Below are 15,874 nucleotides of genomic sequence, written 5' to 3' on the forward strand. Positions count from 1 at the left end.
CTAACCGATCGCTGCAGCTGTACATAGTCTATTGGTAAATAGCCCACCCATTTTCACCTACGTCATTCCCATACTGTTTTAAAAAAAAAAAATTAATTTACTTTTCTGCTCTTTTGCACACCAATATCTACCTGTACATGACCATCTGATCATTTATCACTCCAGTGTTAATCTGCAAAATTGTATTATTCGCCTACCTCCTCATGCCTTTTACACACATTGTATATAGACTGCCCATTTTTTTTCTACTGTGTTATTGACTTGTTAATTGTTTACTCCATGTGTAACTCTGTGTTGTCTGTTCACACTGCTATGCTTTATCTTGGCCAGGTCGCAGTTGCAAATGAGAACTTGTTCTCAACTAGCCTACCTGGTTAAATAAAGGTGAAATAAAAAAATAAAAAAATACCCCACGTAGCCTAATGCACTGCTGCCTATACCCCACGTAGCCTAATGCATTGCTACCTATACCCCACGTAGCCTAATGCATTGCTGCCTATACCCCACGTAGACTAATGCATTGCTGCCTATACCCCACGTAGACTAATGCATTGCTGCCTATACCCCACGTAGACTAATGCATTGCTGCCTATACCCCACGTAGACTAATGCACTGCTGCCTATACCCCACGTAGCCTAATGCACTGCTGCCTATACCCCACGTAGACTAATGCATTGCTGCCTATACCCCACGTAGACTAATGCATTGCTGCCTATACCCCACGTAGACTAATGCATTGCTGCCTATACCCCACGAGACTAACGCATTGCTGCCTATACCCCACGTAGACTAACGCATTGCTGCCTATACCCCACGAGACTAACGCATTGCTGCCTATACCCCACGAGACTAACGCATTGCTGCCTATACCCCACGTAGACTAACGGATTGCTGCCTATACCCCACGACTAACGCATTGCTGCCTATACCCCACGACTAACGCATTGCTGCCTATACCCCACGACTAACGCATTGCTGCCTATACCCCACGTAGCCTAACGCTTTGCTGCCTATACCCCACGTAGCCTAACGCTTTGCTGCCTATACCCCACGTAGCCTAACGCTTTGCTGCCTATACCCCACGTAGCCTAACGTATTGCTGCCTATACCCCACGTAGACTAATGCATTGCTGCCTATACCCCACGTAGACTAATGCACTGCTGCCTATACCCCACGTAGCCTAATGCACTGCTGCCTATACCCCACGTAGACTAATGCATTGCTGCCTATACCCCACGTAGACTAACGCATTGCTGCCTATACCCCACGTAGACTAACGCATTGCTGCCTATACCCCACGTAGACTAACGCATTGCTGCCTATACCCCACGTAGACTAACGCATTGCTGCCTATACCCCACGTAGCCTAACGCTTTGCTGCCTATACCCCACGTAGCCTAACGCTTTGCTGCCTATACCCCACGTAGCCTAACGCTTTGCTGCCTATACCCCACGTAGCCTAACGCTTTGCTGCCTATACCCCACGTAGCCTAACGCTTTGCTGCCTATACCCCACGTAGCCTAACGTATTGCTGCCTATACCCCACGTAGACTAATACATTCTTGCCGGGATAAACCTTTTATATCTCCTGTGCACATACCGGCAAGTTTAGGATTGGCAGTAGACATGAGCCGATATGGGTGGACGTCTATTTGAATAAATCCATTGAATATACACCATTATAAAGCCTACACTGGATTTAAGGCGACATTATTGCGTGGTAAATGTTTCTGATCAGTGATAGATGAGCTATACCACCTCCAATTATTTTCCCAGCCAGAGAATAAACCATATACAGCATACAGGGGGAGATTCAATGATACAAAATCACATTGATTAAGACAAGTCACATGCTTTAGGTCTGGAGTTGGCCTAGGTTACTAAGCAACTGAAAAGGAAGAGCAAAACAATCTGCTTGTTAAGATACATAACCTGCTGGCAAAATGTTCTGATCAGCGATAGTAAATGAGCCAACTAGACAAGATGATCATGAGTAGCACTCACTTCAATTTAGCATTTCACCAGCCTAATTGTAGCCTAACCAATATCCAAACGGAGATTCAGTGAAAAGAAAATCAGACATTGATAGATTTTTATCAATACAAGTCCTCACGCTAGTCTCCAAGCAGGGTAAAACGGTCCTGAAATAGTTGAACCCACACGGGTAGGCTATTGCTTCAAATGTATTGTAACAATTGGATGACTTTGGGGCTATCAGTAAGCAACCATTTGATGCCTTCAATTGCACTAGCCTATTTTATTCAAATATTTTTGTCCTTCAGTGATATTTATTCCCACAGTAATTCTTTATGGATCCATCCGGTTGTGGTTAAGAAAACAGTGCATGCGGTGGGCTATGCAGAGCTGGGTGGAGTGACATGCCTCAAAGTTTAGAACTGGCTGGAGGATAGCAGTAAGGGGCGCTGCCTAGCAACCATCAAGAGCTTAGGAGTGTAGTGCGTGCCAGTGCTGCCTCAGCATTACGGCTACATTTCATACTAGGCCGTAGACAGACCTTTACCTTAATAAGGACTAGGTCGGTTGGCAGAAATAAAAGTAGAGGCTTGCCGGCAATGACTTTCATATATAAAGAAAGTTGGTGGGAAAACATCTTGATTTGGAAGGTGTACTAGATGGCTTCTTCTTTCTGTTCCTCTTTCTCGTTTTTGCTCCCTCTGTTTTGTGGCCGGTGTATGTATGACAAGTTGCCTAGAGAAGCTGAGTGGACTTCAGACTCCGCAGTCTGCCAGGAACAACACTAGGGGCCTAATTCCATTTTTGCTCCTCCCTGGAGTATGTTCTCTCCCCCTGAAGGATTCAAAGGAATGAATTGCTTCCATGTAGGTTAATTTCCATGAGTGTAAGGGGTCATTCAGGGGACAGAACATAAAAAAAATGTTTGATAACACTGCAGTTCCTCACAATAAAATGAGAGCTCTTAATAAAGTTTAAAAGCGAAGATGTCCTCTAGCCCACACTTGAACCAATTCATTGTTTTTCAATCCTTCGGTGTGTAAAAGTAACGGAGTGAAAACTTGTACATTATTAGGATCCCCATTAACTGTTGCACATGCAGCAGCTACTATTTCTGGGGTCCACATAAAATATGCATGACAGAGTACAGAAAGAACAGTTATAGACAAGAACAACATAAGTAATATTGTCAAGGCAGAAGGAGACAACAAAAATAATACTATTTACTCGCTTCATACTACAGTGCATTTGGAAAGTATTCAGACCCCTTCCCCTTTTCCACATTTTGTTACGATAGACTTTAAAAACATTTTTGATTAAATTCTTTTTACGCACAATACCCCAAAATGACAAAGTGAAAACAGTTTAGATTTTTTTTGTGCTAATTTATTCAAAGTAAAAAAACACCTTATTTACATAAGTATTCCAGCCTTTTGCTATGAGACTCTGAATTGAGCTCAGGTGCATCCTGTTTCCTTTGATCATACTTGATGTTTCTACAACTTGATTGAAGTCCACCTGGGATAAATTCTATTGATTGGTAAGTTCTATTGATTGGCACACACCTGTCTATATAAGGTCCCACAGTTGACAGTGCATGTCAGAGCAAAAACCAAGCCATGGGGTCGAAGGAATTGTACGTAGAGCTCCGAGACAGGATTGTGTCGAGGCACAGATCTGGCGCCGGGTACTAAATTATGTCTGCAGCATTGAAGGTCCCCAAGAACATAATGGCCTCCATAAATTGAAGAAGTTTGGAACCACCAAGACTCTACCTAGATCTGGTTGCCCGGACAAACTGAGCAATCGGGGGAGAAGGGCCTTGGTCAGGGAGGTGACCAAGAACCCGATGGTCACTCAGACAGAGCTTCGGAGTTCCTCTGTGGAGATGCGAGAACCTTCCAGAAGGACAACCATCTCTGCAGCACGCAACCATTCAGGCCTTTAGTCCTAAAGGACTCTCAGATCATGACAAACAAGATTCTCTGGTCTGAAGAAACCAAGATGGAACTCTTTGGCCTGAATGCCAAGTGTCACATCTGGAGCAACCAGACACTGCTCATCACCTGGCCAATACCGTCCCTACGGTGAGGCATTGTGGTGGCGGCATCATGCTGTGAGAATGTTTTTCAGCGGCAGGGACTGGGAGGCTAGTCATGATCGAGGGAAAGATGAATGGAGCAAAGTACAGAGAGATCCTTGACAACCTGCTCCAGACTAGGCCATAGGTTCACCTTCCAACAGGACAACGACCCTAAGCACATAGCCAAGACAACGCAGGAGTGGCTTTGGGACAAGTCTATGAGTGGGCCAGCCAAAGCCTGGACTTGAACCTGATCGAACATCTCTGGAGAGACCTGAAAATACCTGTGCAGCGATGTTCCCCATAAGCGCAACAATTTTCAAAGATTTAGTATCTGGTGTGACGACCCAACATCTCAACCATGCTCAATGGGTGAGTATGTTTGAGTATGCAGGCCATGGAAGAACTGGGACATTTTCAGCTTCCAGGATTGTGTACAGATCCTTGCGACATGGGCCCATGCATTATCATGCTGAAACATGAGGTGATGGCGGCGGATGAATGGCACGACAATGGGCCTCTGGATATCGTCACGGTACCAACATTTTTGAGAAATAAGCTTTTTGTGCAAATCCAACATTTCTAGGATCTTTTATTTCAACTCGTGAAACATGGGATCAACACTTTTTACATGTTGCGTTTTATATTTTTGTTCGGGCTCTGGTCTGTCTTGATTACTGTCCGGTGATATGGTCAGGTTGCAGCAAAGAACAGACCTAGCAAAGCTGCAGCTGGCTTTAAACAGAGCAGCATGCCTTGGCCTTAACTAAAAACAGAACAAATATCAACAACATGCATGATGATTTTTTTTCTGGTTGAGGGTTGAAGAGATTGACTACTTCTCTCCTAGTCTTTAAAAAAATATATATATTTGTTTAGAAAAATCCTAACCACTTGTATGATCTATTTGCATACACTTCATATAGTGGGATATGGATTAGGGTCGGGGGATATGTCTATGGGTTTCTTCACGGGACTCAAACCAAAGAAAACAGATTTAATGCTTCGATCAGTTATAGCGCAATATCATCACGGAATGCTCTGCCACCAGGAGGTTGCTCAGGCAAAAATAAATGTAAAAATAATACATCTCTCCAAAGCGCATTTACATTTTATGCTACTTCTCACAGTATTTGTTGTTAACAAAATCTGAAAATTCTCTGGATACATTCAGTAACATAAGAATATTCATTGACATTTTGGAGTAGGTGCAAGATAATAAAAACCGATTAAGGGTTGAGTTAGAGGTTTAACTGGTCTCGCTAAGTTGCCACGCATCTCTCCAAGCTATGCACAGTTCCTATGTAATTTCAATGCACTTTAACTGAAAGAGCCTTCAACTATAAGGAGCTTCTTTTTTTTAGCTCTCCCAGTTTTGAGATTGAGGAACTGAAGCAAGATCTCTTGCAGTTGTTTCTTTGGAACACAGCCATGCGTCCCCACCGTCACACAATTAATATTTACATAATCCAAAAACAGTCCATTAAAAATCGCAATCTGGGTCAGGTTGGCATCATTTGAAAGCTTATTCTGTTGCCAACATGGTTCGTTAAGTTTTATAAAATATGATCTTCCAGTGTTAGGCTTTCAAAAGGCACTAAAGACAAACAGATTGTAATTTTGGAGTCATGAGTGCATTCATGTGCGTGCTCCACACCTAATTTTCTTCCACAATACGACAAACGGGCTCGTTGTGTTCAGGACAACCCAGGGTATAACGCATGTCATCCCATAACTGTGGATCAAACACAGGCTCGTTGTGTTCAGGACAACCCAGGGTATAACGCATGTCATCCCATAACTGTGGATCAAACACAGGCTCGTTGTGTTCAGGACAACCCAGGGTATAACGCATGTCATCCCGTAACTGTGGATCAAACACAGGCTCGTTGTGTTCAGGATAACCCAGGGTATAACGCATGTCATCCCGTAACTGTGGATCAAACACAGGCTCGTTGTGTTCAGGATAACCCAGGGTATAACGCATGTCATCCCGTAACTGTGGATCAAACACAGGCTCGTTGTGTTCAGGATAACCCAGGGTATAACGCATGTCATCCCGTAACTGTGGATCAAACACAGGCTCGTTGTGTTCAGGATAACCCAGGGTATAACGCATGTCATCCCGTAACTGTGGATCAAACACAGGCTCGTTGTGTTCAGGATAACCCAGGGTATAACGCATGTCATCCCGTAACTGTGGATCAAACACAGGCTCGTTGTGTTCAGGATAACCCAGGGTATAACGCATGTCATCCCCTAACTGTGGATCAAACACAGGCTCGTTGTGTTCAGGATAACCCAGGGTATAACACATGTCATCCCGTAACTGTGGATCAAACACAGGCTCGTTGTGTTCAGGATAACCCAGGGTATAACGCATGTCATCCCGTAACTGTGGATCAAACACAGGCTCCGTTGTGTTCAGGATAACCCAGGGTATAACGCATGTCATCCCGTAACTGTGGATCAAACACAGGCTCGTTGTGTTCAGGATAACCCAGGGTATAACGCATGTCATCCCGTAACTGTGGATCAAACACAGGCTCGTTGTGTTCAGGATAACCCAGGGTATAACGCATGTCATCCCGTAACTGTGGATCAAACACAGGCTCGTTGTGTTCAGGATAACCCAGGGTATAACGCATGTCATCCCGTAACTGTGGATCAAACATAGCGATCATAAACGTTGACACTGTAAATTCCATGAGTTTGTGCACATTTGGACTGGTTTCTATTATAATCCTCAACGTCTCATCTTTCAGAACACGTCGACTTCTCTCGTTTTACAGCATTTCCCTCACTCAGACAATAACAAATGTGCAAATGTAGCCCAGTTAGCAGGAGGGACGGGGTCATATTCTTGTCGCGAGCAGTGCTCAAGTTTGTAGCGGCTATCAGTCAAACACCCATCCAACGCTGTGAACCTGAGCTCTGACATCATGTTACTGTAACAGTCACTGGGTTCCAATGTAGGTGCTTAATGAAAACATCTGCCAATTTTAAACCCATAATAAGGGATGAATGGATGTGAGTGGAAAGGGCTATGTGTGTGTGTGTGTGTGTGTGTGTGTCTTGTGAATGTGTGTAGAGTCAGTGCAGATAGTCAGGGTAACCATTGATTATTTAGCCGTCTTATGGTTTGGTGGGTAGAAGCTGTCTCGGAGCTTGTTTGTCCGTCCGAGAACCGATTCTCTGGTACTGTTTGCTGGACGGTAGGAGAGTGAACAGTCTGGCTTGGGTGGCTGATATCTTTGTCCATTTTTCGTGCCTTCCTCTGACACTGCCTAATATAGAGGTCCAGGATGGCAGAGAGCTCCGCCTCAGTGATTTACTGGGCTGTCCACACTGGAGGTCGACCGATTTGTGATTTTTTTTCAGCGCCGATACTGATTATTGGAGGACCAAAAAAGCCGATATCAGTAGTTCACTTAATCGGACATTATTTTTATTTTTTTTTGTAAATAATGACAATTACAACAATAGTGAATGAACACTTATTTTAACTTAATATAATACATCAATAAATGTAGCCTCAAATAATGAAACCTGTTCAATTTGGTTTAAATAATGCAAAAACAAAGTGTTGGAGAAGAAAGTAAAAGTGCAATATGTGCTATGTAAGAAAGCTAACGTTTCAGTTCCTTGCTCAGAACATGAGAACATATGTTAAAAGGAACCACCAGCTTTCATGAGTCTTCAATATTCCCAGGTAATAAGTTTTAGGTTAACCATGCAGCGCAAGGGGAACAACTACTAGAAGGCTCAGAGCGAGTGACGTTTGAAACGCTATTAGCGCGCGCTAACTAGCTAGCCATTTCACTTCGGTTACACCAGCCTCATCTCGGGAGTTGATAGGCTTGAAGTTATAAACAGTGCAATGCTTGACACACAACGAAGAGCTGCTGGCAAAACGCACAAAAGTGCTGTTTGAATGAATGTTTTACGCGCCTGCTTCTGCCTACCACTGCTCAGTCAGATACTTAGATACTTGTATGCTTGTATGCTCAGTCAGATTATATGCAAAGCAGGACACGCTAGATAATATCTAGTAATAACTACCCCTGGTTGATGATAACTAGTGGTTATGATTGATTGTTTTTTACAAGATAAGTTTAATGCTAACTAGCAACTTACCTTGTTTTACTGCATTCGCGTAACAGGCTGTCTCCTTGTGGAGTGCAACGAGAGAGAGGCAGGTCGTTATTGCGTTGGACTAGTTAACTGTAAGTTTGCAAGATTGGATCCCCCGAGCGGAGAAGGTGAAAATCTGTTGTTCTTCCACTGAACAAGACAGTTAACCCACCGTTCCTAGGCAGTCATTGAAAATAAAAATGTGTTCTTAACTGACTTGCCTAGTTAAATAAAGGTATTCAAACAAATCTACAAATCGGCGCCCAAAAATACCGATTTCCGATTGTTATGAAAACTTGAAATCGGCCCAAATTAATCGGCCATTCCGATTAATCGGTCGACCTCTAGTCCACACCACTCTAGCGCTTTGCGGTCGAGGGTGATGCAGCCAGACAAGATGCTCTCTATGGTGCAGCTGTAGAACATCCGAGGGCCCATGTCAAATCTTTTCAGCCTCCTGAGGTGGAAGAGGTGCTGTCGTGACCTCTTCAAGACTGTGGGGTGTGTGTGGACCATGTTAAGAACTTAGTGATGTGGATGCCATGAACACATCCAATATTACTCCTAGAGTTCAGCTTCCTCAACTTGCTCAATTGTCACACCCTTTATACACAACTCCAGTTGAGGTTTAGGTCTTGGAGAATGTTATGAACAAAATACAATCTTTTTAGATGTACTTAAGACCAGTTTGTTAATCACCCATTCTGATACAGACAAACTCCTTGTAATAAGAGTCTGTGAGCTCTCACTGGCTTTGGGTGCTGACATGTAGAGTGTGGAATCATCAGCATACATAGTAATTCTAGCTTCTTGTAAGACAAGTTACTCTTTATTTTTTTACAAATAATTTGCAACTGCCCTGCGGGACATCACACTGACGTTAGAGAAGCTTCCAAGTTCAATTAAATAAGTAACTTTCCAACCATGTGAACGCAGGTGATGTAAAGCCATAAGTTACTTTTTACAAATTATGATCAATAACATCAGTCATCTGAGTCAGTGCAGTACAAGTTCAGTGCCCTTCTCTATATGCATGCTGAATCAGTAGTTAACTTGTTCAAACACAATTATCTCCATCAGTTTACTAAGAACAGGCTGTTAACTGATTGGGTGGTAGTTAGAGCCAGCAAAGGGTGCTTTACTATTTTTAGGCAGTGGAATTACTTTAGTGTTCTTCCATGGCTGTGAACACACTCATTTTAGGGTTTGGTTAAACATATAGCAAATGGGTAACAAACAGCAACCAAGTGCAGACTTCGGAGAGAATGGGGGAAAAGACTGAATTAGGCCTCTGTGTCTAAACCTCCTCAGTCTAGAGATGTTTAGTGGTTCTGAACTGTGTTCATAGTTCACTGCGGTCACCAACTAGTTTCCTTAGGGGTCCATCCTTTTTGGTTTGTACTAGTTGGCTGTGGGTTCGTCTTGCAATCTTCTCTATACCTTTATGTTACGTCATTTAGCAGACACTCTTATCCAGAGCAACTTACAGAAGCAATTAGGGTGAAGTGCCTTGCTCAAGGACCACTCTGGGATTTGGACCAGCGACCTTTCAGTTACTGGCCCAGCACTCTTAACCACTAGGCTACCTGGCACCCTATATAGAGTTCTCTTCGGTTAGGAAGTCTATTGTTGTAGCCACTAGCCAGCTCTTAGTTTCTGTTAGGTTAGTTAGCGGTATAGTAGCAGTATAGAAATGTAGGCTGTTTGCTCAATGAAAGGGTTTGGTCCATTTATATGCTCCATGAAAGGTGTTTAATCGATACAATAATATGCTTTATAGAATCCACTGAACAGGCACTGATCAGACATTGTGTGAATGGATCCACCAGGTCCACAAACGGTGCTCTGTTTATTTTTTATAAAGTTACAAACGGGATTAGCTTGGCTGTAGAATGTTGTGGTCCATTCCATGCACTGCTGTGTTCCATAGTTGTCATGGCAGCGATTTGGTGAGTGATAGACAGCAACAGCTGAGCGAGGGCAGGAGGGAGAGAGCACAGGAAGATCTATGATTCCTCTGGTGGCCCTTTTTCTGTTGTGTTTGTGTGTGTTCAATTCAAACAACTTTTATTTCCTGGGAGTGTGTTTTCATATGTGGTAATGAATGGCACGTACAAAATAGATAACACAAATGTGTAGGGTACAGTATAAAGGATAAGCTGCAGTGTGTGTGTGTGTGTGTGTGTGTGTGTGTGTGCGCGCGCGCACACCAAAACTTCAGATTTAAGGAGTTTGATGGATTTGAATGGGAGAGCTCTATATGAGTTGCCTGCTGTGTCCCATAATTTCTGTGTCATCTGAGTACTTAATGAACATCATCTCTGGGTCTGAGCTCCTACAGCCCTCTGTGTACAGGGTGAATAAAACAGGCCAGATGACACAGCCTTGCGGTGATCCTGTACAGATGGTTCTGGAAGAGCTGCAGTGACCATTGAATCTGACCAGCCGTTCTCTATTTGTCAGGAAGGAGAGGACCCAGAAAATCAAATGTGGATTGACATTCATGTTCTGGAACTTTTGAACCATTAAGTGAGGCTGGACTGTATCAAAGGCACTAGAGAAATGAACAAATACCATCCTGATGTATGTCTTGGGCTTCTCCAGGTGGTTCTGGGCACGGTGCAGTAGGGACAGAACTGCATCATCAACACCCCTGTGCCGCTTGTAAGCAAACTGGAGAGGGTCTGTATAACAGCATACCTCCTTTTGTAGAATCAGCCTTTCAAAGCTCTTCATCACTAGATGTTGAAGCTACAGGGCTGTAGTCATTGTTGCAGGAGAGATTGCTCTTTTTAGTTACTGGGCATATGGTGGATGATTTCCATATTGCTGGGATAGAGTGTTCTGCCAGAGAGCGAGGAAAAGCTCACAGAAAACACCTGACAGTTGATATGGTAACCCTTTAGCAGGAGACCACTAATGTTGTCTGGCCCAGGGGCTTATGGTAACCCTTTAGTAGGAGACCACTAATGTTGTCTGGCCCAGGGTCTTATGGTAACCCTTCAGTAGGAGACCACTAATGTTGTCTGGCCCAGGGTCTTATGGTAACCCTTTAGTAGGAGACCACTAATGTTGTCTGGCCCAGGGGCTTATGGTAACCCTTTAGTAGGAGACCACTAATGTTGTCTGGCCCAGGGTCTTATGGTAACCCTTCAGTAGGAGACCACTAATGTTGTCTGGCCCAGGGTCTTATGGTAACCCTTTAGTAGGAGACCACTAATGTTGTCTGGCCCAGGGGCTTATGGTAAACCCTTTATCAGGAGACCAATGTTGTCTGGCCCAGGGGCTTATGGTAACCCTTTAGTAGGAGACCACTAATGTTGTCTGGCTCAGGGGCTTATGGTAACCCTTTAGTAGGAGACCACTAATGTTGTCTGGCCCAGAGACTTATGGTAACCCTTTAGTAGGAGACCACTAATGTTGTCTGGCCCAGGGGCTTATGGTAACCCTTCAGTAGGAGACCACTAATGTTGTCTGGCCCAGGGACTTATGGTAACCCTTTAGTAGGAGACCACTAATGTTGTCTGGCCCAGGGACTATGGTAACCCTTCAGTAGGAGACCACTAATGTTGTCTGGCCCAGGGACTTATGGTAACCCTTCAGTAGGCGACCACTAATGTTGTCTGGCCCAGGGGCTTATGGTAACCCTTTAGTAGGAGACCACTAATGTTGTCTGGCCCAGGGACTTATGGTAACCCTTTAGTAGGAGACCACTAATGTTGTCTGGCCCAGGGGCTTATGGTAACCCTTCAGTAGGAGACCACTAATGTTGTCTGGCCCAGGGGCTTATGGTAACCCTTTAGTAGGAGACCACTAATGTTGTCTGGCCCAGGGGCTTATGGTAACCCTTTAGTAGGAGACCACTAATGTTGTCTGGCCCAGGGGCTTATGGTAACCCTTTATCAGGAGACCAATGTTGTCTGGCCCAGGGGCTTATGGTAATCCTTTAGTAGGAGACCACTAATGTTGTCTGGCCCAGGGACTATGGTAATCCTTTAGTAGGAGACCACTAATGTTGTCTGGCCCAGGGGCTTATGGTAACCCTTTAGTAGGAGACCACTAATGTTGTCTGGCCCAGGGGCTTATGGTAACCCTTTAGTAGGAGACCACTAATGTTGTCTGGCCCAGGGACTTATGGTAATCCTTTAGTAGGAGACTACTAATATTGTCTGGCCCAGGGGCTTATGGTAACCCTTTAGTAGGAGACCACTAATGTTGTCTGGCCCAGGGGCTTATGGTAACCCTTTAGTAGGAGACCACTAATGTTGTCTGGCCCAGGGGCTTATGGTAACCCTTTAGTAGGAGACCACTAATGTTGTCTGGCCCAGGGACTTACGGTAATCCTTTAGTAGGAGACTACTAATGTTGTCTGGCCCAGGGGCTTATGGTAATCCTTTAGTAGGAGACGACTAATGTTGTCTGGCCCAGGGGCTTATGGTAACCCTTTAGTAGGAGACCACTAATGTTGTCTGGCCCAGGGGCTTATGGTAACCTTTCAGTGGGAGACCGCTAATGTTGTCTGGCCCAGGGGCTTATGGTAACCCTTTAGCAGGAGACCACTAATGTTGTCTGGCCCAGGGACTTATGCTAACCCTTTAGTATGAGACCACTAATGTTGTCTGGCCCAGGGGATTTCTTTTCATTGGTCCTTTTTTGAACCTTTATTTAACTAGGCATGTCAATTAAGAACAAATTCTTATTTACAATGATGACCTGCCCCGGCCGAACCCGGATGACGCTGGGCCAATCGTGCGCGGCCCTATGGCACTTCCAATCACGTCCGGATGTGATTTGACCTGGATTCGAACCAGGGACTACGGTGACGCCTCTTGCACTGAGATGCAGTGCCTTAGACCGCTGCTCCACTAGATACAGATTCCACATCTGATTTGCAGTTCAGCATTTGTTACATTGTGGGACATGTTAGATAGGTCAGATCATCTCCTTCCTTTCCATTGCAAAGTCATGTTGGTCAAATCTACAATAAAAACGGTTGATCATCAACCTCTCTGTCGATGACTCTTCACCTCACACAATCATTACCCTGACAGCACTTTAATGTGTGTGTGTGTGCTAGAGAAGCACAACAGAGCGCATGTGTTGGTCAAGTGTTGTGAAAGCCACTCTTGTCTGTGGTCCCCCCTCCTCCCTCCAGCCACAACAACCCTCTCTCTGTCCTCCAGCCCTAGCTGTGGTTTGGAGGACATGGGCCACTGACCACCAGGAAACACAGACTATCTTACACACAATCATGAAGAGATGGCGAGAGGATCAGGGGACTACTTGGAAGCTGAAGATAGAGCAGCGATTTAGAGAGAAAGCAGACAGAGGGGAGGATGGAGAGAGAAAGCAAACAGGGGGAGGAGGAGGAGGATGAAGGAGGAGAGGAACAGAGGTCTTTCTGTCAGTGGAGTTCCGCTCTCTTGTCACTCAGCAAACGGAAGCTCCCCACAGTGTGTGCTAAAACGACAGATAAGTCACACACACTAGGCCCTCTGTGCCACTCTGCACAGAGCTGTGTGTTGTTGTTTTTCAGGCTGTAAGGTTTTTGAAATGGGTGAACACACTCACCTGCTGTTTAGATTCACACCAGATTACAGATTGCACACACTCCTATCTGTCTCGCTCCGTTGACCCTCTTGTTAATTCTTTCTCTCTCGGATCACATATTTAGCCGTGGTCCCAGCTCAGCATTTCTCAGGAGTGTCACAGTGACGGCGTGATAATTACGTTGCCTGGGTGTTGTTTGTGGCCTTTTATGATAACGGGCTTTTACTAGTTTTACTAGTCTCTCATTGTCATACACTTCATCTTCCTACTCATGGAGAGAAAGGAGTAGCCTAGTTGTGTGTGTTCGTTCATATGGTACGTAGGCTAGTAGCCCCACTAGGCTGTGCTGCCAGGGGGTCAGAGTATTAAGTCTGCCCCACACAGTGCTCTCTACACGTGGTAGAACACCAGACGCTGTCAGCACATCCCAGTGCCCTTGGAAAGACTGGACAGACAGACAGGACCTAAGGAAAGACCCAGCTAGGGTAGAAAGTAAAACCTTTTTTTTTTATGCAATAAAAATAGCACTTTTTTGAAGACCTCAGTGCTGTCCTGTCCCCTGCAGCCAGTCTGTAGAACAGCCAGTCTGCTGTGTGTTATGGTGTTGTTGACTGTGTGTTTCAGCCCCTGAGGACTGTGGGTACCGAGGGCAGCAGCCATGTCCGGCTCCTACGATGACTCCATGGTCGACGTCTCCAGTGACAGCTTCTGGGAGGTGAGACAGTAGACAACATACAGTATAACACATACAATTAACAAACATACGTCATTATATGATACGCACACACCCTCTCACCTGCCCCCCCCCCATAACTCCAAGTATCTCTCCCTCCCTCTCTCTCTCCCTTCCTCTCTCTCTCCCAGGTGGGGAACTACAAGCGGGCAGTGAGGCGGGTGGACGATGGCAGTCGCCTGTGTAACGACCTGATGAACTGTCTCCATGAGCGGGCGCGCATCGAGAAGTCCTACGCACAGCAGCTCACAGAGTGGTCCAAACGCTGGAGACAGCTTATAGAGAAGGGTAGGCACACACACACACACACACACACTTCAGTAGAGACAGGTGTGTGTGTGTTCCACTCCTTCACCCCTCTGTTCCCGTCACCCCTCTGGACTCTCAGTTCTGCACTCTCCATCACCGTAAGCATGTGTGTTATTATCTAATCATGTGCATCCCCAGGCCCTCAGTACGGGACCCTGGAGCGGGCGTGGGGTGCCCTGTGCACGGAGGCGGAGAAGGTGAGCGAGCTCCACATGGAGGTGAAGGCGGTGCTGATGGGGGAGGACTGTGAGAAGCTCAAGGTGTGGCAGAGGGACTACTACCACAAACAGATGATCGGAGGCTTCAAGGAGACCAAGGAGGCTGACGACGGCTTCCGCAAGGCCCAGAAACCCTGGGCCAAGAAACTGAAAGAGGTTGGGAAGTCGTACAGACACACACGCACGCGCAGACAATACGCACACGCACGCGCAGACAATACGCACACGCACGCGCAGACAATACGCACACGCACGCGCAGACAATACGCACGCGCAGACAATACGCACACGCACGCGCAGACAATACGCACGCGCAGACAATACGCACACGCACGCGCAGACAATACGCACACGCACGCGCGTGCAGACAATACAAACACAATACACACACGTGCGCGCAGACAATACTCTCACACACGTGCAGACAATCTACACACGTGCAGACAATCTACACACGGGTGCGTGCAGACAATCTACACACGTGCAGACAATCTACACACGTGCAGACAATCTACACACGTGCAGACAATCTACACACGGGTGCGTGCAGACAATCTACACACGGGTGCGTGCAGACAATCTACACACGGGTGCGTGCAGACAATCCATACGCGCGTGCAGTAAAGAAACACGCACGCACTCAGAACCAACCAGCTCAGATGTAAAGAAGCACACATCCATCCGCTTTACCCTGCATTTATCAGTCTGTTGATTTCTGCAATAGCCACCACGCCACCACAATTATTCCCATCACCCCTCAGTTCACTTGGACACATATCACTGACTCACTGCTTTCACTGTTTGCAGCTCCTTCTCTCCTGTACTAGCTGCGATGCTGTACAACAAACAGGCTATTAGTGCTATTTATAC

At 45.6% G+C, this 15,874-nt stretch overlaps 1 protein-coding gene across 5 annotated transcripts in view; it reads left to right on the forward strand.

The window, feature by feature from the left end:
* LOC115132944 (protein kinase C and casein kinase substrate in neurons protein 2-like) overlaps window positions 1–15,874 on the forward strand; it is a 40,634-nt gene that overhangs the window by 5,684 nt on the left and 19,076 nt on the right. For all 5 annotated transcript variants that reach the window (XM_065008363.1, XM_029665678.2, XM_029665681.2 and 2 more), the window contains exons 2-4: window positions 14,369–14,459; window positions 14,609–14,765; window positions 14,925–15,160. In XM_065008363.1, the coding sequence (XP_064864435.1) occupies window positions 14,403–14,459; window positions 14,609–14,765; window positions 14,925–15,160 (450 nt within the window). In that variant the 5' untranslated portion in view covers window positions 14,369–14,402. The remainder of the gene's footprint in view (window positions 1–14,368; window positions 14,460–14,608; window positions 14,766–14,924; window positions 15,161–15,874) is intronic.

Source organism: Oncorhynchus nerka, linkage group LG23 (assembly GCF_034236695.1).
Source record: "Oncorhynchus nerka isolate Pitt River linkage group LG23, Oner_Uvic_2.0, whole genome shotgun sequence".
Taxonomy (NCBI): domain Eukaryota; kingdom Metazoa; phylum Chordata; class Actinopteri; order Salmoniformes; family Salmonidae; genus Oncorhynchus; species Oncorhynchus nerka.